This window comes from Asparagus officinalis, unplaced genomic scaffold, assembly GCF_001876935.1.
Source record: "Asparagus officinalis unplaced genomic scaffold, Aspof.V1 AsparagusV1_Un406, whole genome shotgun sequence".
In the NCBI taxonomy this organism is placed as follows: domain Eukaryota; kingdom Viridiplantae; phylum Streptophyta; class Magnoliopsida; order Asparagales; family Asparagaceae; genus Asparagus; species Asparagus officinalis.
This window is the reverse complement of record NW_017972671.1, coordinates 126,764-153,252: the sequence shown is the minus strand read 5'-3', so window position 1 is coordinate 153,252 and position 26,489 is coordinate 126,764. Positions and strand designations below refer to the sequence as shown.

At 37.9% G+C, this 26,489-nt stretch overlaps 5 protein-coding genes across 8 annotated transcripts in view; all 5 read right to left on the bottom strand.

Annotated features, from left to right (window-relative positions):
* LOC109827738 (chlorophyll a-b binding protein CP29.1, chloroplastic-like) overlaps positions 1-369 on the bottom strand; it is a 1,565-nt gene extending 1,196 nt beyond the window's left edge. The window contains 2 exon segments of the mRNA XM_020394752.1: position 1; positions 3-369. The exon segment at position 1 is cut by the window's left edge and continues 306 nt beyond it. Coding sequence (XP_020250341.1) covers position 1; positions 3-214 — 213 coding nt within the window. The 5' untranslated portion in view covers positions 215-369.
* Positions 370-1,876: 1,507 nt separating this feature from the next.
* On the bottom strand, positions 1,877-10,020 carry LOC109827741. 4 transcript variants are annotated; one of them, XM_020394756.1, is made up of 6 exons: positions 9,878-10,020; positions 7,747-7,804; positions 6,185-6,262; positions 3,791-3,838; positions 3,004-3,173; positions 1,877-2,502 (listed from the first exon to the last, which is right to left on the bottom strand). In XM_020394756.1, exons 1-6 carry the CDS (start codon positions 9,994-9,996, stop codon positions 2,496-2,498), a joined length of 480 nt encoding a protein of 159 aa, XP_020250345.1. In that variant the 5' UTR covers positions 9,997-10,020; the 3' UTR covers positions 1,877-2,495. The 4 variants fall into 4 exon arrangements, with proteins under 4 accessions (XP_020250345.1, XP_020250346.1, XP_020250347.1 ...); XM_020394757.1 differs by having other exon boundaries at positions 3,004-3,122; XM_020394758.1 differs by lacking the exon at positions 3,004-3,173 and having other exon boundaries at positions 1,877-2,495.
* Positions 10,021-12,763: 2,743 nt separating this feature from the next.
* On the bottom strand, positions 12,764-14,927 carry LOC109827748 (probable pyridoxal 5'-phosphate synthase subunit PDX1). The gene is given in 10 exon segments (XM_020394767.1): positions 12,764-13,355; positions 13,357-13,410; positions 13,412-13,441; positions 13,443-13,515; positions 13,615-13,664; positions 13,667-13,842; positions 13,845-13,931; positions 13,934-14,254; positions 14,614-14,683; positions 14,844-14,927. Coding segments are annotated over 10 exon segments (1,257 nt in total). The 3' UTR covers positions 12,764-13,043.
* Positions 14,680-25,983, bottom strand: LOC109827742. The gene is made up of 3 exons (XM_020394759.1): positions 25,875-25,983; positions 15,535-15,659; positions 14,680-15,205 (listed from the first exon to the last, which is right to left on the bottom strand). The coding sequence occupies exons 2-3, from the start codon at positions 15,595-15,597 to the stop codon at positions 14,927-14,929; spliced, it is 342 nt and encodes a 113-aa protein (XP_020250348.1). The 5' UTR covers positions 15,598-15,659; positions 25,875-25,983; the 3' UTR covers positions 14,680-14,926.
* LOC109827747 lies at positions 16,747-21,730 on the bottom strand. Its single transcript, XM_020394766.1, has 6 exons — positions 21,465-21,730; positions 20,447-21,067; positions 19,564-20,205; positions 18,878-19,343; positions 18,284-18,394; positions 16,747-16,779 (listed from the first exon to the last, which is right to left on the bottom strand). Exons 1-6 carry the CDS (start codon positions 21,728-21,730, stop codon positions 16,747-16,749), a joined length of 2,139 nt encoding a protein of 712 aa, XP_020250355.1.
* Positions 25,984-26,489: the final 506 nt, after the last annotated feature.

The window sequence follows — 26,489 nt, the reverse complement described above, 5'->3', positions numbered from 1 at the left end:
CGGGGGCCTTGGCGCCCGGGAACCACAGCGGTCGGTCTGAAGAGGCTGAGCCTCTTGATGCAGCCTTCTTCGGCGCGGCTTTCTTGCGGCCGAACCCGAACCGTGCCTGGATTTTGCCGGCGACGCTGCTGTTGCTGGAACTGCTGTTTGACGTGACGGCGCCGTTGAGCCTGGTGCCCAGAAAACCACAGGTCGTTGCTGCTGCGGTTGCCATCTATAATAATCTCAGCAGAGATTGATATAGCTAAGGTTAATGTGATTGTGCTGCAATAGGGACTCAAAAGGCTGTGTGTGGGATTAATATTGGCTTAGGTTTGAGCAATGTGGGGTCTGAATATCTCCTTATGATTTCGAACCAATGGCATTGAGATTGTTGACACACGTTGGCATTTGCCTTATCCTCATCACAGCCTTATCTCTATCTCCATCCATCCTTGTATTTTACATATAATTTTCTGGCCAGAACTCGTTATGGCCTGCGGAGAGAGATTGAATCCTTTCATGCTGTCCACAGAAAAGAAAAAAGATTCTTCTTTTTTTTGGGGGGGTGGATAAATTACAATCTGGTACCCTAAGGTATGGAGTATATACAAGGATGACCGTGTAGTTTGCATATCTATGTGGGTAACCATGAAGTTACTCGTTGCAGTTGCACCGATAATTCGAGGAGTTGTTTGTAGTTTGGGCTCTAGGGTCACCCTCGTAGTTACAATTAGTAATTTCAAAGCAGCTATGTAGATCTCTAGGATCACCTGTGTAATTATATCACGCGTTAGAGTACGATATTATAATTAATCTTTCTTTTTTTCAGAGTTTCACTCGTGATCACTACCTTTGCTTTTTTTTTTTTACTGTTATACCCTCAATGGGCTCACTGATTTCACCCTCAACCCAAAAAAAAGCATTTTTTTTTTCCAGAGTCTCAAAGCACAGGGACCCTCTGAAGTATCGAACTTTGAAACCATCCGTATGGTTTGATATTGACAGCTAAAGCCCCTGGGTGAAGCTTTGACAGATATTTTATTTGGGCGAAATTAGTATGTCTACCTGAGGGTTAAAGAGTATCATAAAAAAAATCATTCAGGTGATTTATATACCAAAATCAAGCCACAAAGGTAATAGGTTCCAATGCACAATACTGATTAACTCTTGATAAATATCTGTGTAACTGTGGGGTAGAGAATTCCTACGGGTCGGTTTCAGGAATTGACTTGAGATTTTTTTTGGACGCCGTACAACTTGTATTTCTGTTTATTTGGTCACAGTTGGTCTATCCAACTTCCTACCTATAAATGGACTTCAGATCATGTTTATTGGCTGCTAATTGAATAATGCACAGAAACTTCAATGCTGAGGAGAAGGTTGTGAGGGCTATAATTTTATACTCTTTAACAGTTTCTTCCTAGTTATAGTCGGCATACCCTTGTCAATAAACAGAACACATCCAAGGTAAATGTGAAATCCGAAAACCGGCAAATAATGCAGTGAGGGAGAATTTGATGCACATGTAACATGAGATTTCGCGAGCGACCAAGCAAGTTATAGGTTACCTGGTAGAAGGAAAGAACATGTTGCGCGATTAACGCTTTAACAGATCAAGGAACCTGCAACGCGATAAAGTTAGAACGGAGTTCACATTCCACAGAGTCTATCTGCCGTAATGAAAACACATGGATAGTAAGTTCAAAACAACAATATTACCGGAGGTCTATGTGCAATCGACAACTCTATAACACGATCCTGCCTTCATAGCTCATGGAACTTTTGTTTGGCTCTCTTGCGGCGCATGCAAGTAAAAGTTGCCCTATGAAAATCAAGAAGTAGGATGCTGAGTAGGAAATCCTTGATACGGAAGAAGAAAGTATAAATCCCTGCATTCATAAACCATCAGCCATTTTTATACATTTATCATGCCAAATATATAAACACACCTATGTCAAGGTCGTATACATGCAACATCAGTGGCCATTTATTAAAAGCCGACTTAAACAAACATGACAATGTTACAATAATTACTAGTAAAGATAAGACTTCATTTAGAACCATACAAAAGCACTACATAATGTTCATCCCGATTGAACGCTGTTAAATTAATTAAAACTTAATTTCCTTTTAAATAGGATCTCTTGTTCATCGAAATATGTCGTTTCTTTCTGAGCATCTCAACAAACTTTCAACTTCCCGGCACATATAAATACTTTGTTTACCAACCCGCTTCAAGTTCCTCTTCCAAACCTCTCCCAAACAAAAAAATGTCAGCTCTCCCATTCTTGTCAGTAGCCTCCACGGTTGAACCAAGCAAAATTAGCTGAATTATATTACTTCAAGTCTTTATTACAGTATATCCAACAGGATTTTCTGGAATCTAATTATTCCAGCAGCTCCACCATAACACAGCCATCTCTCACTGCCTAACTAATGTTCCACCTTACTTTGTTCATCGCCACATCTTTGGGTGGTCCTTCGATCTTTTGTGCTTATCCTTCTTCATTGTCCTACAAACTGTGCAGATAAAAATAAGAAAGAAATTCCACCATGAATGATGTTGGGTTATTTGCACTTAAATAACCCCAAAGTTCACCTCAATTTAACTTTTATACCTTAAACTTTCTTTTTGTCCGAAATAGACCAAGTTCAACAAAATTTAACTTCAACATCCGTAGTTTTCTTTTGCCCAGATAATACACCAAAGTTCAACAATAATTAACTTTATGACCCAAACTAAAAGGTTTTGTTAACTTTCTGTTTGTTTGCGGTATTGAAGTAAATTTTCTGTTAATGTTTGGGGTATTAAAGTTAAATTTTGTCAAATTATGGGGTATTTTTCTAGCAAAACAAAACTTGGTGTTATGAAAGTTAAAAATGGGGTAAATTTTTTTTGGGAGGGGGAAAAAACTTTGGAGTGTCAAAAGTTAAATGGGGTAAAATGGAGTAAAACTTTTGGTAATTTAGGTGCAAATAACCCAATGATATTTGACAAGAGAAAATGAACTTCTCAAGTACCTCCTCTTTGCTTGATTCGGATCAGAAAGAAAACTTAAAGAGCAGCATCTCCCCATAGCAGTTGGGGCTTTCTTCAATGGCACGTTTGGCATGGGATCTTTAGACTGCTGAGTTCTGATCTGCAAAATCCTATCATCACTGGTGACTGAGGGCCGTTTGGATGGACGTAACTATTAGAAGTAAGAAGTGGATCAAAAATGTAACTTCCTCAATTATGAAGTAGAAAGTAGCGGAAATAGTACTTATTTTGTTTGTTTCATATATTTTTAGAAGTAGCGGAAATAGTACTTCATCATCTTCTTTTATTTATTTGTTTGTTTGAATAGAAATTGGATATATTATTTAAAATCATCTGCTCTTAGTAAATCTCTAATTTAAGTGGACCCCACTTTTTTTCCACTTCCCCTCTACTTCTGAGCTTTCAAGGGCGGAAAAAAAATCTAGAAAGTAGGAGTGTCACCTAGACGTCACATCTGTATTTATGTAAGTAGCTGAAATAGTCTTTTCGGAGAAACAAACATAATTTTTTGCTTAAAGTAGGAGAAACTTCATCTACTTCGGTTACTTCTTTGCTACTTTCGTGCAAACAAAGAGACCCTGAACCACGAAGGAAATGGGGCCGACGGTATCGACTCGAGTTTTTTTCAACAGCATTGGCAGTTAGCTAAACAGTTAAGTATCATAATTAGTACATAGTTCAAGATAGTGAAGTAGAGACACCATCACGACACCATCACGACAATTAGTATCCTAATAAGATATTTCCGGGTATCTTGGTAGTTGATACCTTGAAGAATCGGGCAGCGCCATCTGCAGTATAATAAGCAGCAAGGACCTGAACATAAATCGGAAGAATACATCAAATATGTTTCTCTTTAAAGAATACAGCAAAGACCTGAACACAAAATTGCATTTCGCATATTCTTCTCAATTAATTACTACAAAGAAGACAGTGATAAAAGCAAGGAAAAATAAACGAAGTGGAACAAAAATATAACAAGAATATCTAACTACAAATATTCTTCTCTAACAAACAGAATAATTTTCTAGCTAACTATTTGGAAAATATGACCATGCTAGGCCTGCGCTTATCTAAGTATCCTAATATAACCCACTTCCTTCATCCAGAATTTATGTTGTGGAAGAGTGAGGCCATTCCAAGCCATAGATGAAGCTATGCTAAGTTGCTAACTACTCCATGCATATATTTTAAACTATAAAAGACATATTTGATTTGTACATTATTAATAAATTATATTAATCTACAGACCGTTAGTAGGATAACCAGATAAGATGATCATGAGATGATTAAACTGGTCTTAGATACATACAACATTTGATTATTACCATACTCAGTCTTGAAATGGATCAGTCATGATAAAGATTAATTCTATCACTTATTTTATCCTATATATATATATATATATATATATATATATAGGATAAAATAAGTGATAGAATTAATCTTTATCATGACTGATCCATTTCAAGACTGAGTATGGTAATAATCAAATGTTGTATGTATCTAAGACCAGTTTAATCATCTCATGATCATCTTATCTGGTTATCCTACTAACGGTCTGTAGATTAATATAATTTATTAATAATGTACAAATCAAATATGTCTTTTATAGTTTAAAATATATGCATGGAGTAGTTAGGACATCGTTTATCACTTTCCACAAGCTAAGCATCTTCAAAGTTCCGTCATCAAGTGACATGACGAGGAATCTATGGAAGTAGCCAAAATCACATGTAAGATAAAACCCGAAATGGTACTTTATATCCAAGATCAATCAACAAAATACAATACTTATTAGATTAGTATTACATGTCAAGTGCAGATCTTTCTTATTCATCTGTTTGTCCGTTTAGGGTATGTATTTTAATTAACATTTTGGCCTTTGAAGCATTGATAGTCTTCTAGTAATTCTATGTAATTTTTCCTTACACAATGAACAGTCTACAATCACACAGATATTTAGAAGCACTTCATAACTATCCTACTTGGACTTACTTTGGCTTAGTACGTAAAATGCTTCCTCTTCAACTCAACTGATGGAGGAGTCACTTCAAGTTACTTAACAGTCAGTCTATATTATATATTAATTCCTACTCACAAGTTTACTTAAGTGAGGTTTCTTATTCCATTTTTGTTCTATTATTCTAAATTCTTTAGGGTGTGTTTGGCAAAGTGAACAAAACTGGGCCAGGACCAACTTTGTACTAAAGCAGTTTTCTTTTGGACCAACCCCATGGTCCAAAAGAAAACTAGTTTAGTGACACCATTTAGGCTAAAACAATTGGGTCAGCTCTAACCTCAAAATTTGACAAACAAGAAACAAGTTAAAATTGGGCCAGGTCCAGTCCTGGCCCAATTTTAACTTGTTGCCATACACACCCTTAGAATCCGAAACTTCTCTCCATCTATCTAGTTGACTTCTCTCTTCAAAGGAATCTATGATAATAGAGTAATCTTCATTGAAATAGGTCTCTATTTCATAGTCAGGCTTGGAAGAAAGATCATCACCAGGCATAACCACTAAGAAACCTGCAGCGTAAGGGACATGAACTTGATCAATCAGAACAGTCTCAGTATCCTTATACTTTTCTTAGGTTTGAGTGCAGTGAGATAGTTAGGATAACAATGCTTACGATGTCTGAGCGTTCTCTCCGCTACTCCCATTAACTAAAATATATCATCACCAAACAACATGCGCCATAGGGTTTCATCTGAATAAGCCTAGTGAGTTCATTATAATTCATGCAAAGAGATATAGGGCACGTTTTAAGAAATGCCTGCCATTTATTTGATGAGTGTCTATACTCTGACATTCCTCCAATTTACTGCAAAATACAAGGTCAGAGCATCTGCTAACTGTATACGTCAAAATTGACTACATTACGGTGCTTGGATGATATAAGGATATATAACTAAAAGTTGCCTTTCAGAAGTTAACATAACTCATAGCTTATATGTCTAAATTGACTACATTACGGTGCTTGGATGTAAGGATATACGACTAAAAGTTGCTTTTCAGAATTTAACATAAATCATAGCTCCCACTATTCTTTCCCAAAGGATCCATGTAAAATTGCACACGTGGACTGATGAAGCAACAATTGAAAATGAAAGCACAGAGAAATGCATTTCACACCTTCCACATGAGAGAGATGTTACCTGGGATCGTTTAACCACGCCAGAGTGAGTATAAATCTTTGCACAGGGTAAAACTCCCACAAAGATCGATATGGATCCCTGAGAAATACAAAAAGATGCATCTCAAGGAGTTTGCATAGAGGCAGAAAATCAGAAAGAGAACAATAAGCAGTAACGTGACGGGTCTAACATGTCTTCGATATTTTGCATGGTAAATTAGACATCCCACTGACAGTAACAATGCTTCATTGGCTTATTCAGTCATATATTTTAAATTTGATTTTATGATACAAGAAAGTATATGTTACTCAAAAAGAGGCCCTACTCAAATTTTAAGAAATCTAATCATATAACCTCCACTCCATGCAATCATCATTGCTCAAAATGCCCGATTGCATTTACCCCATAGTTGCATAGAATCCGGTTCATTGTGGTTCTGGAAAGGGAATGGAAGCATGGTTCGCCACTATTTTGGAATCAGGTACGAGGGGGTAGGTTTATATGGTATGGAAGTGAATAGGGTACACTTTAGTTTCGGTTTTCAAATATAGGAATCCAAGTGCCTTAATTTAAAATTTTCTACAAGAGTAAAATTCGGTAATCAGTAATCATAAAAGAATTTCCAAGTTATGATTAAGGTAAAAAAAATTATGTTTATTTTGCAGAAATTGGTTGTTTGTTGTTCAAAATATTAACTAATTTGAATTCTAAATTGGGTCTCCGGGTATGCGAACCAATTCACTAGTGCACTACATTCGGGGACGATTGAACCCAGGTCAGTTCGCTATAATGTCCCACATACATTCCCAACATCTATGATTTACCCTTAAAGAGAAATAATGAATATTTTCCTAGTATTATAACTTGTGAATGGATGTTCTAAAAGATGGCTATGCCCGCATACTGGTTTAGTCATACCTTCTGATCAAAATGCTTAGTACACAGAAAAATCGGACGACTTACTTTGTTTCTGTTGATCAACATGCTCCGTGGTTCCATAAATAAACTACCACGTGTTTTATTGACCTATCCCACATTCATAAAGCGCTCGGAAATTTAATATTCTTTCAACAATACAATTAGAAATGTCATGATCCATGCACAAGGTCTCAAAAGATATGATATTGTATTTTTTAGATGTTTTAGAAGGTTGTAGTTTATGATGAATGAAAAATTTTCTGCTTGAACAGTAGTACCAGTTGGATATCTTAGATCTTATATCTCAATAGTACCAATTGATAATATGCTAAATAAATTAGACAGTATAATCTTATATATTGCATGCAAAACTCATATTTTTGTCATGATCATGTCAGCTGTCCACTGCAGTTAATTTGCTAATTTATCATGATTAGAAGTTACAATCTTTTTCATGGATTTTTAATATAATTGTAACTTTTACATACTTGTTTAATTTACACATTGAGGGTAACTATGCATGCATGACCAAATACTGCTAGCATTAGGTCAAACTCTGCATCGATAAGAAACAATTCCATAAAATATAATGGCTCGAGTCTTCATATCCCAATCAAAGGGCCTTTCCTAGATCCACAATGAAGAAACTAGATGTGAAAACATACCATATGTCCTAAAATTTTAGACCTTTGTGTCCAGCAGTCACCACTAAATTTGCACTCTCTGCATCAATGCATAAATGTTGTGTGATGTTAGATTGAATAAAGTATAAATATGGATTTCCATTTGCGATGAACGGTGACATAAATCTTCTTACAAAATAGGAGTACATTTCTTGACACTTTTCCAAATAAGTAATGTTAAGTAGAACTCAGTATGGATGGATGTTGATTATATTCCAAAAAATAATGCTAAAATAATAGTACAGTTCAAGAACAGAGGTCAATTGATGAGCTAATGAACTGCATTCGTGGAAGTAAGCTCAACATAATAATCAACCAAGTGTAAGCAGTGATAATATGAATCCTTAATATATATCATACACCATTCTTCTCAGTCAAGTCCATACTGTTAGTTTTAAGAGTTCCAGGTAAATCTAATACTTCTTATCCCAATGCACATTATGGTGATGAGAGAAGCTAAATAAGACCACAGAATTATATCAGTCATTTTCTAGAAGTGCTATTTTGGCTTCATATTGAACATGTCAGCGTTGAAGCTTTTAACTAGGAAAACCACTTGTTTTTAACATGATACTCAACCTTAAAATCATAGTTCTGAACTGGGCATGGACTAAAACCAAACCGACTTATGTCCAACGAGTTTTAGGAAGTGGACGTGTGGGATAGATGTCCATGAAGTGTATAAGAAGTGTTTTAATTTAAAACACACATTATATAATTGAGTACATGTATGAATAGATGCATGAAGGAGTGACAGTGTCCGATACGGTTACAATACGTGTTGGGAATAGGTGCGTCTTCATGATAGAAATACCTACATAGCATAGATATGAATAAATGTTCACAATTAATGAGGTTTTCACTTTGCAGTAAGTTATGACTAAAGCTTTTATGTCATACATTATTCAGCATTAAACAATAAACGCACCTCAACCTTACGTGTAATTTGAACCAATACTGGTAAAAAAAGCTAAAAATATAAAAAGAATAAATTGAATTCACATAGATAAATTATCTATTAAAGTTCTGACTTTGTTCAATTTACATACTACTATTAATATATTCTGAGATATTATTTGGTAACTATTGTTAAGGTGATTAATATGTGAGTATAGTCTCATATCGGATAAGATAAGAAAGAGTGATGAGTTTAAATAAGAGTTTGGGTCAATACCTAATAGCTATAGCTTTTGGGTTAAAATTGATTCCTAACTTCTGTTTAAGGCCTATCGACTCTAGATTGGGCCCGATTCCCCACCCAACAGTGGTATCAGAGCTAAGGTCATGATCCAAGTAATTAAAAAAACAGATGATCTTCGATGTGAAGACCGAATGTGTCGGGAGAATCCACGGATGCCCGTATGAGTGATATAGTCTAGTTAGCCACCATGAGTGAAGTGGTGGAAGTTCCTATGGATGTTTGATAGATATGTGCTGAATACATTGTTTGGTTAGCCCACAAGTGGAGTAGTGTAAAAGTTTGTGAATTGGTTAGCCCACGAGTGAAGTGATGTAAAAACTTAGTGAATTCCGTGGAAGATTGAATCATAGTGAAATTGAAATATACTCACAAATTAAGAGAGAGTTGTTGAGGTGATTAATATGTGAGTATAGTCCCGCATCGGATAAGATAAGAAAGAGTGACGAGTTTAAATAGGAGTTTGGGTCAATATTAGATAGCTATAGCTTTTGGGTTGAAATTAATTCTGAACTTCTGTTTAAGGCCCATCGACTCTAGATTAGGCCCGATTTCTCCCCCAACAACTATTGCTAAACGTTCTATCTCATGTTGTATCATATACAATTTGACGTACTATATCAACTGATATTCTAACAATTTATTTTTAAGAAAAGAAAATAAAAAGAACCGGTAATTTTTAGTCAACTTTTTCCTATTATTTTAGAACAAATGGGAAAAAAGCCAATTTTATATTAAGTTTTGAAGTATTTCTAACCTTTTAAATAATCACTACGCATCAGTACAACTATCCCCTTTATATTTTACAGAATTTTACAAATATATAGCAGAATCTCAGATGGGTTTTTACTATAACCATCAAATTTAATGAATTACGACAAATTTGGGAAAGGAAAAGGGAAATTGGAGGAAAACCTCTTGGACTCGAGAATCGAGCTGGCAGTGACGCGATCGGAGACCTTATCGAGGGCTTCGCTTTGTAGTTGTAGGTTGTGGGTCTTTGGAATCAACCACTCTATCGGCCGCAGTTTCATCTCCTGCCTCTTTTTTTTTTTTTTTTTTTTTTTTTTTACCCCTCTGTTCTAATCTTTCTCTCGCTCTATTTTATTTTTATTTGTACGGGCCTTTAAATGGGCCGGGTTTCACGTGAGAGATATTTTATTTAGACAGGTTTGGATTTAGTTTAGGTTTATTTGCGCTTAAGATGCCCCGAAGTTTACCTTTTTTTTTATTCTACGTAAATTTGATACCCCAAAGATTATCTTTTTGCCCTAAAAACACAACGTTTTTAAAAAAAAATGACTTTGGTAAAGTCAAAGTTTGTTTCTACCCAAAAAATAACCTAGAGTTCAACAATTTGATACTCAAAATTAAGAGGTAAGGTTTGGGGTATCTTTTGGGCAAATAAATAAATAAATAAATATTGGTTATCTAAAGTTAAACAAGAGGTAAACTTTGTGGTATTTAAGCGTAAATAACCCTATATTTATAGGTAATTCTTGAAAGTTTAGTTGACCCAAATAAATGTAAGTCACAGATAACCTCTTTCGTACTTAACCGTTATCAATACTTATCATCCACAATTTACGAGCAAGAGATGGTTATTGCAACTTCCTTCTCAAAATATCAATCTCGCATGCAACTGAAACAATGCAACTATTTAATTAAATTTTCAAATTTTACAACTAGAAGCGGTTGCGCCTGCAGTTATAGCTAGTTAAACTAGCGCTGCAGGTAGATGATGTAAATTGAGCTGCTTAAAGCATTTATCAGGTAGATCTCCGGAAATATTAAAGGCATAGCTCATCCAGTAGTTTTCCAGAAGATATCCATATTGCTAGCAGCAGGTTAAGTACAAACTCATCCCCAGTCAAAAGCTGGTTGTTTTCCTCGCTCAAAGTTGTCCCTGCGTATGCACCGCTATAATCGAAACCTCCCAGTCCTGTAATTTTGCTGTCAATCCGCAAAAACCTTCATACTGATATAATCCTTCAAGAAAGACGGTGCGGATATATACATACATCTCAAGCATCAACAAATTTCATGAAGAAGAGAAGGTTATATGCCAAACCAACAAAAACAAACGCATAACAGAACAAAAGAGTGAGAAATCGGAGCAAGAGGTTATCAGAAGCGTGTAAGTAATGTTAACCAGTGCACAAGCGTCGACGCTGGAGTTTAAAACCAGAAACAGAAACTAAAGACTTCCAGTATGTAGAATTTTGCCGCTTGGGCAGTGAACAAGCATTGCAGTATGATAGAGCACATTATGACAATATAATCACATATAAGAATTTCCAGTATAATAACCGACCCAAGTCCATAATCGAAGGTAAAAAAAAATGTTGTTACCGCCATCCTCTACTAACATCAATATAAGTGCAATACATCATTTCAATATGTTCAAATGGCTTGAAAGGATGCGATATTAGGACTATGCCAAAACAAACTAAGAGACAAATGGTTATGCAGACAAATGACAAACAAATAACATGATCCACAGAATACACACAAGGTTATTACCTACCACAAACATCAAAGAAAAGACCCAAAATGATGAATTGAATTTTCAGCTGCTACAAACCAAATATCACTAATGTGATGCTATTCTCACTATATGTTGGTCAAATTTTACCTCACTTCTCAAACCCATATCAACCGGAAAAGGAAAAAAAAAGCCACTATAATGTTCGGATCTTTTCTGATTTCTACATAATTTTCGCTGGAACCAACAGCGTCATGACACTAAAAGGGCTTTACCTACTAAAACCTGCATAGCCTTTGTCCGAGAAGATGAACTATGTACCATTAATACACAGCACCAAGATGCATTCCGCTTTTCCCATAGTTTCAGAGTCCAAACAGTACACTCCAGTAAAAGACAAACCTAACTAACATCATATACTTCCCCAGAATATGATGCCTTCATAAAAGCTTAACAAGGTGCAGGACTAACTAAAGGTGCAGTACTACAACCACACTTCAAAACTACGTTGTGTTAGGGTTCGTCGAACAATAAATTATCATGTTTTGAAGTGTTACCACCTAACAAAACTGCTGAGCCACTTAATAGCATCAAGTGATCACCATATTACAAAAAAGAAATATGAGAGCTAGCAATTCTCTCAAATCATGAGACTTCAAAATGCTAGAGTTTGGATTTTCCCATCCTCTAGTCAATCTCAAGCTCTTGAATAAATAAGAAGCATAAAAGATGCTACTTTCACATTATGGCTACAAAAACACAATAGCTAGTTACTAACAAAGTGTCCATACCAAACATAAGATTTACGATTGCTGCGCTATATTATCTCATTGACAAATTACCTTCTACTTTATCTGATAATAAACACTCACGTTATCCTAAACTCCCTAATCGTATCTCTATCTGGACTAATCACACCATTTATATTATACTCGCCTTGAAAGGAAGGGACTTTTAAACAGTTTAATATCACGAAGACAAAATTATTGACCTAAGATGGCATGTCTCACCGGTCTAACTTATTGAATTCATTTTTTAGTAGTCTAAAAGTGTAAACATGATTGACACACCCAACGACCATCAACTGATTCTCTTTCAATCAAATATAAGACATGCTAAATCAGTGCACAATCAGTTAAAAATAATAAGAAAATAAATAGTACCATACACACAATAGTTTATTAAAAACATTTTCTCAGCAAGAGGGCAATCAAATATTAAGCTTCTACACTATTTGTAAACATATAATCAAGTTCAAGGTCTATCTGAATCAGGGGACAACTCAAATATTAAGAGAAACTAGTAAGTTATAATCATGCTGCAACAATGAAGAAGATTTTATTATACCACAAGATGAACAAGCCATTATGCCATTTGAAACGGAAAGAACAAAGAAGAAGCATGATATAGTGCCAACAAAAAAGCAAAAAGATATGACATACTTAAAGGATCAAGTATCCAAATTATAAATAAATGTTTATGCTGCTAGGAGCAAGCATTTTTAAAACCTTTTCTTTTAAACCATACAAGCATTTTTTAAGACTTAAAACTATTAAAATGTTTCACCTCAATCGGATTTTATTTCTTCAGCTCAGTTCATTCAGATCGACTAGCGAACCTCTCGACGTTCGCATCATTGAGATTGATCCCAACCATAGCCTCCCCAAGTCCACAGCTCACCCCCGCAAGAACGTCAGGATCACTATAATTCGTCACCGCCTGCACAATCGCCCTAGCTCTCCTCGCCGGATCCCCGCTCTTAAAAATCCCCGACCCCACGAAAACCCCGTCACACCCGAGCTGCATCATGAGCGCGGCATCAGCCGGCGTAGCAATTCCCCCGCAGCAAAGTGCACGACGGGCAACCTCCCGAGCATGCTTCGTCTGCATAACCAAATCGTAAGGCGCCAGCAATGCGCTTGGCGAAGGAAAAGACCTCGTCGTCGTCCATGTTCCGAAGCGCGCCGGATGTCACCCATCACCGACCTGACATGCGCGGACCGCCTCGACCACATTCCCGGTCCCCGCCTCCCCTTTCGTCCTGATCATGGCGGCCCCTTCTCGAATCCTAAACAATCAACAACCAACATACATTTGAACAGGCAGTTTCGGCCGGCAAACGAATAGAATTCAACCAAAAACAAATCCCTACGTCATTCATTCATACCTACGGGAGGCCTCACCGAGGTTGCGGCAGCCGCAGACAAAAGGGGACGCGGAAGATTATGTTTGTTTATGTGATGGTCGTCGTCGGCGGGGGTGAGGACCTCGCTCTCGTCGACGTAATCGACGCCGATGGCTTCGAGGATCTGGGCCTCGACGAAGTGGCCGATGCGGGCCTTGGCCATGACGGGAATGGTGACGGCCCGCTTGATCTCCTTGATGAGGCCGGGTCGCTCATGCGGGCGACGCCGCCCTGGGCGCGGATGTCGGCGGGGACGCGCCCGAGGGCCATGACCGCGACCGCGCCGGCCTCCTCGGCAGGCGGGCTGCCTCGGGGGTGACGACGTCCATGATGACGCCGGCGCGGAGCATCTGGGCGAGGCCGACCTTGACGGAGAAGGTCGAGGATTTCTTGGGATCGCGAGAGGTCGTTGTGGCCGTAGACCGCTGACGATGCTGCTTTCGGATGCCATCTCGCCGCCGCCGCCGCCGCAGTCGAGTGGGAAGGGGGTGGGGGGGTTTATAATGGGTTGGCGGGGGATAAGGAACGAACCCTAGCCTTAGCAAAGATTGCGGCGGATACGGGACGGAGACGTGGAGAGAGAAGCGACGCAATCTGACGGTTCGGCATGGATGGGATATACCTTCAATATTATCGTACTAGTCCCTCAAGTTATTTTAATTGCTATCGGGTCCCCCAATTTTCATACACCGCTTTAAGGTTTTATATATTTGCACATTAGCCTAACGAAGTTAATTTACGAATACATGGAGGAGAGGGACGAGGGAGAGTAAATTAACAAGTATCTCCTCTTTACCGCTCTCTCCCCCCTCGTCCGTCGATTGATGGTAACTGAATCAAAGACGTGTTGATGACTTTGAAGGAAAAGCAGACGGGCGATTCGGTGGAAGGATTAGCAAGTATCTAAATCAGAAGGCAAGCTTTGCGAATACGATTAGGATAGGAGGATATAGATGCAAAATGCCCAAATTTAGAGCTTACTGCGGCCTCCGCACACAATCAAAGCTTCACTAGCTGCATGACTGACATCCACATGATCCGCTAATGGATTCTATGAAAGTAAAATCAAACTTTAACAGCAAGAATTCCACGATGTAAAAAGCTAATCAAAACGATGACATCTCATTCGTTATTTATCTTTCTCCACATTGAAATTAAGCTGGTACATGAAGTTCTAGCAGGAACCGCAGGCGTACGGTTCCTAAACTAACCCGAAGCTCCTCAGGCTCGAAAAACTCCTGTGATATTTCACATACAAGAACCGCTGCTACATCAGAGGATACAAGATGAATCATTATTTGTTGTTCTTAGTATTGTTTTCCGGAGGCATGGAAACGAATCGAACAATGCTCTCCACATGAGCAGCATCAATTCTAAATTCTTTAGCAATATCAGGAATCGTCATCGGACCTTGATGCTGCTCAGATTTGCCCTGATGCAGAAGGATGATCTGCTGCAGTTGTACGGCAGTTAGGGTTCCTGGAGGGCCTGATTTTTGGTCATCGCCGCTGATTTCAGCTTTTGAACTGCGAAGCTTTGGCAGGGGTCTATTATACTTTTCAACAACATAAGCCTGCAATAAAACCAAAGAAACAATATGGATTAATCTAATTAACCCATCACAGGGTTGTTTCAGTATTAGTCCCTTAAAGAATTATTCTGTCTTAAATTAGTCCCTCGAAAACATTGAGAGTGATTAGTTCCCCCATTCTTATATCTTGCCAGTGCTACTCTTGATTGGAGGAATTAGCTTAAAATAACTTATAAGAATTCGGAGAGCTAATAGCAATTTCAATGATCTTGAGGGACTAACTTGCGGTAATGACTATACTATAACATCAAGACATAGCGACATCTACAACTCTAAATAAGCACAAGCTATAATTTTATTTATATCCTTACCTCGCCCATTTCCAGTTTCCCCCCTGGTTTTGTCGTAATTTTACCCACCATCTTGCTAAGCATGGCATCATATCTCGGATCACGTTCATCGAGGACATTCTCTTTTTTCGTTATCCGTATGCTCTCTGGACAAGTATAAAATGTAGGCACCGTCAATAATGATTAACACCACTAGCAATACGAGATTCGAAGCTTATTGTTAAAAAAGTTTATGATAGACTAAATCTAAAGTAGCTTTTAGGACAAAATAGACGTCGATGGGAAAAGAAATGTTAAATAATCAATTAAAGTAGCACATAGGTCCTTTAACCTAAGAAACCATAAAAAATTTGGAAGAGGAAAAAGTATGTTTATCTTCGCTTAAAAATGTGTCTTCAAGTTTTAAGATGTTGCAGAATTAAATGAGATATATTACATTAATACACGATCTTTTAAACACTCATCACTCTCATTCATGGAAGATTGCCAGAAATATGACCCAAAAATTGACCATGAATAAAGTTATGCCCTCAGGTGAGGATATTGGAGAAAAGTATAATATCAATAAATCAAGACATTTAAGAAATCTGGCGTGCAGATGTTTCAGATAAACAAAATGTGTCATGCTTGCACCAAATTTTCTAGACAGAAAAACATGCCACAGAAACCACTTGAGAGTCGATAAAAATAACCGAGTTGAAGATAGACAGATAGCTAATCCTACTTAATTGGTCATATGTCAGTAGGTCAGTAAGATATTTGTAAGTTTGAAGAACTCCAGTTATAACAGTCCATCTTTTCAAAGAAGCTATCACCTCAATATAACTGAGATTACTGATAATTAGGTTAGGTCAAAAGCTTTCATGAGATAGATTGACTACGGTTGAGTTAACACCTTTCATGAGGTAGATTGATCTACATCCCTCTGTTTGCTATAAGCATAAGTAACTTTCAACTTCAAATACACAAATTTATTTTATTAAAAAAACTTCTGCTGTCCTGTATCCTTAGATTTGCGGTAATCAAGGATAGAGACTATGGCCCATGTCAAACATCCTAGCCCTTTATAATATACAGATATTATTCATTAGTTAAGCTTCTACAAGTTAGATGATTTAGCGTAGTCGTGACACAGCAATTGCCTATATTGCCTACTATAGAAGAGATTACTGACAATTAGGTTAGGTCAAAAGCTTTCATGAGATAGATCGACTACAGTTGAGTTAACTGCTTTCATGAGGAGTTATAAGCATAAGTAACTTTCAACTGCAAATAAACAAATTTATTTTAGGGAAAATTGTTTCCAGCCCCCAAAACAACCCAAAACATGCTCTGCCCCCCCAAGACCTTTTCAACGTTCCTTTTACCCCCAAAACCGCCCCCGATTTTCTTCCAGCCCCCAAAACCAATCCCCAGGCGTAACGCCGTTTAAACCCCGCTCGAAATGCCCAAAATACCCTTACGTTTAAAATTCCCCGTTATGAGTTACCTCCTCGTCCGTACCCTGTCATCTCTCTCTTCTGCAAGCAAACCGACTCCAGAAACCCAATTCAAAACCCTAGCCCTAAATCAACCGACCCCAACTCAAACCGAATCAAAGCAAAGGGATCAAAATGGCCGGCGATTCAACCCAATTACAATTGACTCAAAGTCATTCAGAATTAAGCTGTCACCGTATTCAGGCTCGCTGTCCGCCTCAGTGTCACTCTCCAGTTCTTCTGCTGGTGGCTGGTCGGGGTCCTGGTACAGCAGAGAATCCGCGAAGTAGTTCTCGACGCCTTTAAAAGGGTGTTTGTCGGCCACTACTGTTCTTACCCGCTCGTAGTCACGTTAACACTGTATAGCTATACAGTGTAAACGTAAGCCAGAGGACTATCTACAACAGCATCGCATGCCTTCCTAGGTGCATCACACATTGATCCATCTGAATTGATCATATTCCACGCACCTATGAATCTTAACTATCTTTTTATTGTACAAGCTCATTGAAGGGAGCCAGTTATATTCACCCACGGTTATGGGACATATAGTAGAGACAATGGTAATACATGCTGTAGTCATCGTGTATTCAAGCTTATTTGTTGAGTTTACGGGGTTGTTGATAGGCTTATTTGTTTGTTATAAGGTTGTAGCAAGTTCATTGTAAAAGAAATTATTTTTGGATACATGTTGTTTTGTTAAGTTTAACGATTTATCAAGAAATATTATGGACTCACTGTTAAGGTTATTGACTGGTTGTTAAGTTTACGTGTTTATGGATTGGTTGCTAAGGTTGACTCTTTGTTGTCAGGCTTGTTGATTTATTGTTAAAGTTAGCGCTCTGTTGTCAATTTTTATGTATTGGTTACTAAGGTTAGCTATCTGTTGTTGAACTTGTGGAATCGTAGCTATCTGTAGCTCCTTGTTGTAACGTTTAGCTCTACTGTATAGCTTATTGGTTGAGAAGATCAGGGGGTGAATTGATAAGCTTATGGTTTTGTTGTTTAGATCGTGGATTGGTTGTCAAGCTTATGGATTCCTTAACAATAGGGTTAGCTATCTGTTGTTAAGGTAAGCTGTTAATTGTCAAGCTTATGAATTGGTTGTTAATGTTAGCTATCTGTTGTCAAAACTATGGAATGGTTGCTAACGTTAGCTCCCTGTTGTTAAGGTTAGCTATCTGTTGTATTGGTTGTTAAGGTTAGCTATCCTGTAGCTGACAGGCGAAGGGATGGTGGTGTTGCCGCGTGGAATGTGGGGATAGGTAGGTGTTCAGGTTATATTAACTCACCTCCTTGGGAACTAGGAGGAACATTGAATGCAGTAGCAGAGAATATACGCCGGTGACCGTGACAACCAAACGCTGCTGAATAACAGCAAGGGACCTCTCCACAAGAGGGCGCTAACAATTAATCAATAAACATAACAATTAATCAAAAACTTAACAACCAAAAAAACATAACAATTAATCAAAAACTTGAACATTAAAGTGATAAATTTGACAACCAAAAAAATAACCTTAACAACCAAATCAAAACTTCAACATTAAAGTGATAAACTTGACAACCAAGTAATAACCTTAACTACCAAGTCAAAACGTCAACATTAAAGTGATAAACTTGACAACCAAGTTTATCACCTTAACAACCAAGCTATGACCTTCTCACTTGTAGTGATATACAGGACAACAAATCCATATACATGACAATAAAACGCTAAACTATATAGGCTCGTTACAGCTTGCACGATTGTGACCCTCCATGTTGCATCGAGAGCACTTAACCGGTCGGGTGTTCAGCGACCTGTTGTTTATTCGTCTAGTGCATGGTCTGCCACGTCTTTTTTTGGTGAGAGGAGGCTTCAACACTCGCTCTTCTGGCGGTACAAAGCGCTTCTCGTAATCTGGGATGGGATAGATGATCGGTGCATAGCTTGCTCTGAACGCAACAACAGTCATGTACCAATCGCAATATTGATAAATTTCTCGTCCCATCCATGTAATTGCAGCGCACGCATGTTTGCAGGGAATGCGGGTGATGTCCCAGGACCTGCAAGAACAAGTCCGATTCTTCAAATCTACGCGGCAAGTTTTATTGGACTCGACCTCCACAATATCTTCCGTCGAATGTTTAATCGCCAAGCAGCTACCATGCTGAATGTTATCACTCAGCACCAACTCCGCTTCCGGGCATAGGTATCCAGACCATTTCTGACCCAATAGCCTCCTTTCATGCATGCGCTCCATTATTTGCTTCCGTATGGTCTCAACCAAAGGTAAGATTCGCAACAATCGTGCCTTTCTTATCCAGCTGTTGAAGGACTCAGCAACGTTTGAAGTAACATGGCCATACCTTAACAACAAAGCACTAACAATAACAATAATTCCTTAAACTAAACATTAAAGGCCTAACCTTAACAACAAATATCCTAAACTTAACAGCAAAACCCTAGCAGAATAACTCTAACCATAACAATAAAAATCTAACCTTAACAGAAAACTGTAGGATAACTCTAACCTTAACAACTATAACAGTGCTGTAACAAAATAACGTCGGGACCAAGCTATCTTACCTTATACCAGGAAAATGCGCGTTTGCCCATCTCTCCGGGGAGTATTCCATTACAGTGACATAAGCCCTGTGATCGATCGCTGCCAATTCTTTCATGTCATTATCCCATTCAGATATTGTGAACTTATAAGCCGCAGATTGTAACAGCTCGCCCAACGTAGTCGCGATATTTGCCTTGTGCCCAAAATCCTTCATCTTTTTTTTGAAATTCTCGACTAGATGCAGAACACACCTTGAATGGAATGCATCTGGAAAGAATTCCTCGACTGCTGCCCTGATACCCTTGTCGGCGTCTGAAATCATTACCAGTCGATGTGGAGGTTGGTAAGGATTTTCCCTATCATACAGTAACGTCCATAATCCTTGTAAGAACCATTTCCAGTTAACCTCATTCTCTTGGTCGCATACGCAATAAGCTAGGGGAAATATTCCCTGGTTGCCGTCATACCCAGTAGCGCTAAGTAGTATGCCTCTGTAACGATCTTTAATAAATGTTCCATCCAAAAACAATAGAGGCCTACACCCAGCAATGAACCCTTCAATACAGGCATTATAACTAATGAACAGTCGCCTGAACCTCCCGTCATCAGCATCAATAACAACACGACTCCCTGGATTAGTTGCATGCACCATGGATTCATACCTGCATGAATATAACAACAAAGCAGTACATTTAGCGAAGGATTCATAACCATAACAAATGATCTTCAAACTTCACGACCAACACGTATACTTAACGACGAACCAATAACTTTAACAACTAATACGTATAGTTAGCAACCAACACGTACACTTAACGTCGAACCGCCAACTTTAACAACTACTACGTATAGTTAGCAACCAAAAGGTAAGAGTGATTTCAGAAGAATAAAAAAGATAAGGACCATCTCAGTGAATCGTAAGCCTCATCATCGTCACCGAACAGGTCCTGTTGAGCTGTCTCCTTGCTCCACCACGCTTTACTGTAGTTAATCTTGATGCCAAAATTAGAGAGCATGTCGTTCTTGATATCGACCGCACGAAGATCTGGCCTAACCTTCAAAACAGCTTGTATTTGGCTAGCAATGAACTTCCTTGATGCCCTTGAGTTGCCAGCATTTGCTCCATGTTGACCGCAGGTGTGGGTAGACTCGAAATTCTTTATGGACATGATAGACGAATTTCTGAGCGGGGAAGCAAACAACATCCAAGGGCAACCATGTGTGTGTTTGAATCGGCAATAGACTCTTATGCGTCTTTGTTCATTGTGGTAAAAATCATACTCGAACCGTTTAGCAATTGAATAGTATTGAAGTGCTAATCTAACTTCAGCAGCACTATCAAATTTCTGACCAACTTCACGTATGGAGGTGTGCCACTCAGTTGGGATCTTTGTTTGGTGATTAAGCATGTCTTCCAGCAGCATGATCGAGTCGCCGGTGGGGTTGTCATTAGGAATACGCTCATCATTACAGGTTTGGGTGAACGGGGTATCTGCGCACCGCGAATTTTCTGTCGGTATTGTCCTGAAGTATAAATCAAAATACATAGCCTTAGCAACGAACTGATAACCTTAACAACGAACTCATAAACGTAACAACCTACACATATCCTTAACAACTAACCCTTATACTTAAGGGCAGACTCGTGACCTTAACAACAAACGCATATACTTAACATCAAACACCATAACTTAGCAACCAACTAGTATACGTAACAGCCAACAAATAACTTTAACAACCAGTGCTTAACATAACCTTGACAGCCAACACATTACCAAAGCAACCAATGCATGAGGTTAACAACTAATGGCAAAACCTATCAGTGAACTCAAAAGGAAATCTGGAGTGTAATTCCTACGCAGTTTCCGGCGTAGTCTGCGTGTTCTGCGAAGTTGAGGATTCCGCAGCGGAGGTGGCATACAAATTCGCGTCTGTAAATCCATTACGCCGACAATACTCGAACATCAAATTTAAGTCGTCGTCATTGTCAATTGAAATGCTGAATTTCTTTTCCCTTTCGCATATGAACTTCAGTGAAAGAGATTGCATTGGTATTTTAAGCCTTTCCGCCACTCGATATTTCAAGCTGATTATTTCTGTATTCTCTTTGATAACGACGAATACACCGTCACCACCTTTGTTGCTTTTTGCCTTCGTTACTACGCATAGAAGAGATCCATCCGCCATTTTATTACAGGGAGTGGTTGAAGAATCGAAGAGGCTTTTATTGAGGATAATTAAGTGGAAGGAACAACTTAGCTTGAAGGGGGATATAGCTGGTGATAATATCTGATGATAATTTTGGAGGGAAATGGGAATTTTCCCCCCCAAAAAAGTCATTCATATCACCATTTAATGCCTACAGTCGAAACGATGGGTTTCCGTCGTGAGAGGGCGACGAACACATGCTGCGAAGGGTATTTTGGGCATTTCGAGCGGTGTTTAAACGGAAGGTGGCCTGGGGATTCGTTTTGGGGGCTGGAAGAAAATCGGGGGCGGTTTTGGGGGTAAAAGGCACGTTGAAAAGGTCTTGGGGGGGCAGAGCACGTTCTGTGTTGTTTTGGGGGCTGGAAGCAATTTTCCCTTTATTTTATTTAAAAAAATTCTGGTGTCCTGTATCCTTAGATTTGTGGTAATCATGGATAGAGACTATGGCTCATGTAAAACATCCTAGCACTTTATTATATACATATATTATTCATTAGTTAAGCTTCTACAAGTTAGATGCATTAGTGTAATCGCAACACAGCAATTGCCTATATTACCTACTATAGAAGAATACTATAAGTAACCAAGTACTTGAGGAAAAAAACCTGAACCATATTGACAAAATTTTCTCTCTGAATACAAAAATATGTCTACAGGTAAAGAACACCCTAACCCATTATGATATACGCATACATATCCACTAGCAGTACACTCTGCAAGTAAGAAGTATCAATGTGGTTGCATCGTGTGTCTACATTAGCATATATAGAAGAAAAGTTTAAGTATTCAAAGGGTACTTGAGTGAAAAACTAGAACCATATTGATGAATTTTTTTCTCAATGTACGAAAATATGTCTATATGTATGAATACTTTTTGGCCAGAGTTCCTCATCAAAAGCTACACGGGGTATCCAAGAAAGATAATCAAGTAACGACGTTTCTTAGCCATGTTCACTCCAGTTTTAGCCATTTGGTTTTGGTTTCTGTGAGAATTAGTCGGAAACTGAGCATGCACTTTCAGTTTTACTATGTTATTGACACTTCCAGTAAGCTACTAAGCTTCAGGCAGCTTCCCAAAATGTTGGGTTAATTTTGATTAATTTTGGAAAGCTTCGAACAAAGCCTACTGACACTGTCAATAAACTCAAAAATAGAGGGAGAAGAAAGAAGGGGGAAGGTGGGAGAAGGAAACCTAAAGAAGTGGAAGTTGCCAGCAAGTCAACAAAACCATAATTTGCTAGGTTCTTTGCACGTACAGTCAACTTTTTCTTGTTCCAGAGAACTTTAACTTGATTATTTAAGTTTATGTTAGGTTGGCTACATAGCTTACATGTTTATACACACTAGAACTAGAGGTGGAAATGAACCAAAAAATTAATAAATTGTTCAATTATTATTCGTCTAGATATTCAGTCATATTCAATTCGGTAATTTATTTTAATAATAAAAAATGAATATTTTTTAGTATTCGGCTCTAAATGAATAGAATTTAACTAGAGGCATATTCGATTCAATTGATCAGTAAACATTCGTTTATGTTTACATTTTATTCCTCTAAATTTAATTTATTATAAACTATTTATCCTTTAAAGTTGAACATGAGATATTTATCATGCTGACATATATCATAACAAATATCTATTAGAAATAAATTATTATTCTAATTTTAACTAAGATTATATTCTTAACTAAGATTATATTCTTAATTATTAAGAGGCTAAAACAAGTTTGCTAGAAAAGTAATTCATGTATTTGTGAAATCTATAATGCGATATTTTCCTACTTCTACATTACTACATTATACTAACTTTTTATGTTATATAGTATTATAAATATTACTATTAACAAATATATAAATTAATAATTTATAAATATATTAATTTAATAATTTTAGTAGAGAAATGCCATAATAACCATTAAGTAGTTAAGCAATATGTAAAAAGAAAATAAAACAAGAAAAATTTCCAATAAGAGTGATTCTCGCAATAGCAGCGAGCGAAATGGGAGCAGCTTAAACCGTGAAAAAGCAGCTTAAACCGTGAAAACAGGGTTGTGGGAGAGCAATACAAGCGTCGTGCAGCACGTTGGACATGCTTCAAGAACTCATTAAGCAAATTATTATAACTACATATTTTCATAACAGACAATTCCTGGAAGTAAGACTTTCAAACTCATGACCTTAGGTTAAAGAGTCACGTGTCTCAGCTACATATACTAGCAAATATTCGCGAACATTTACCGAATATCTATTTAACTAACCGAATCAAATTCGAATGCCTTCTACCTATTCATGAAGAATTTGAATACGTGTAAGAATGACAAGTGGCAATTGTTTTAGTCATAATTATTATTCTTCTTTTGAAAACAATATCCACCTTACCTACTGTTAAGCCCGTCATTTCAGCTTTTTTATATCATGCATCATCATCTCTATATCAATCCTATCAAAATTAAACAATTTTTTTGAAAACAATATCCATCTTACCTACTGTTAACCGTTTTTTCAGCTTTTTTATATCATGCATCATCCTCTCTATATCAATCCTATCAAAATTCGACAATTGTCCCATTGACATGCCATTTCACCCTCTCCCCCCTTCTCTTTTTCCTAAATTCACAACCAACTCTCTTTATACTTCTCCTGCATTACATAGGTAACAAACTAGTGTGCATGTGTGTGTATAAAAATGTGTATGTATATGTGTGTACATGTGGATATGCATGTGTATAATGTAGGAAACAATGAGTATGAGGTGGCAGCTCATTTTACTTAATAAGCTACCTAAAGATAAACATGTGGTGAGGCCTACTTTTCACATCAAATAGAAGGGTCTTACCACCTTTTACCTCTGCTAGCTCATTTAAGAAAATGAGTCGCGTGAGAGAATTTTTCACAATTCAATTTGACTTGTAGAAATATTTATATGAAAATTGTTCACATTCTTAACAAAAACCATGAATATTCTGGTAACTATCAATCATATAAGTTGGAAAATTTTACATTGCCCAATATATTGTATTATTTCAAGTTTTCAACTGTTACGGCCTTTCTGAATCTTTGTTATAGATGAAAACACATCAACTCAGAGTCTCAGATCATATATGTTTTAGTGCTTTCATATCCATGGCACATTTTATGAATCAAATCCACTTGCCTCTACCTGTAGTGTCATGTATCGTGTCCGTAAAAATGCATCATGTCCTACAAAAATGCTTCATGCTATGCAAGGACCTCCACTCTTCCTTCAGGTTGGCAGTGATTACATTCAAGCACCTCCAGTTACTGGGATCTACAGATCCCTTTCTCATCCATAACAATGGTTCCATAATAATGGTTTAGAAACACTAAGCTCTTCTGGATGTCGGACATAGTGCCTAAGTGGCGCATATTGTTAGCAGAAAGAGAGGAAGAATTTTTTTCTCAAAAATTCAAAATCCTATACTCACCATCTTATCTAAATGATAAACTTTGATCGGGCCGATCCAATGTGGTGAGTCCCGGTAATCGACTCATGTTGTGTCTAGGTGTTTCAAGAATTAAGTGGGCAGCCAAGGTATCGTTTAGGCCTATGAGGAAGCCCAAATCACTTTTTAGAACAATGGTTCACAAATGACCACCTTATCCTACAGTTATACAACTTTAAATCTTTTCTTATGGGTTTGTTCTCATCGTATTCACGCAATCTTATCATCCATTCAGTTTACCAATTACCACTATATTTCTGCATTCTTTTCTTTCATATTTGGATAAATTGAATCCTCAAGTCACAGGGCCACAAGAATACCATAACACCTCCCAACCTCACTAAAGTGAGCTCTAATTCAAGATATATCTTAATCTATTCGTCAATTTCGTTTACATGGGGATCTAAAATATGTATTCAATTAGGTTCATCGCTATCTTTATTTTGAATGTAACAGATCATTGAAATATGTTACTAAGAAAATCAATTGAGCTTGCTATTTCAAGACCCACAGCTCATTAATATCATGTTTTATAAAAGTGCTTAATTTTTCTCAGTTAGCTGACATCAACTACCCAAAAAAAAAAAGAACTGAGCTTTTCTTCACTTAATACTGAAATCAGGTTTTTAAAAAATCAAGAAAATGGAAGGTCGCTCACCGGGATCAGAAATGCCCACGTGGTCCTGGCCGTCCTCCGCCGGTGGGTTCCAGCCTATTGGGGACCACCGGCCGGCCGGCGCTCCACGCTCGCTAACGGATCTCCGGCCGGCGGCCGGTCGGCCCGAGGACCGTGACTCTCGACCCGCAGCTGCGTTGCCCCATCTTTCCCTTCCTCCTCCGATAACAAAATCACAGTGATTCTCCCACTAATTTCATGATTAAATTAATAACCGAAGGCGATCGCTGATGCTCGGACTCGTGGCCTGCTGCTCCTCGCAACACGCCGCCTTGGGTTTTAGCACAAGATCGTAGCACGTGACTTGCACCTGCGCTTGTTCGTAGGTTTGCAAACCGGGTCACGGATATCCGCTGATATACCTGTATCCGCATTCGCTAGAGAAGATATATGAACACGGTAACTATAGCATAAGGAAGCAGATACGTTCTCCCCCTAAAAAATGCAGATGCGAAATTATAATAAAATTCTAAACGGGTCTGTATTCAGATAGGACAAATTTTTGTAAAAGACCCATTTAAATATTTAGACTTCGATTTTATTTATAAGAATTGATCCGTATACAGTCATATGAGTATCATTGGTAGAAATTGGATC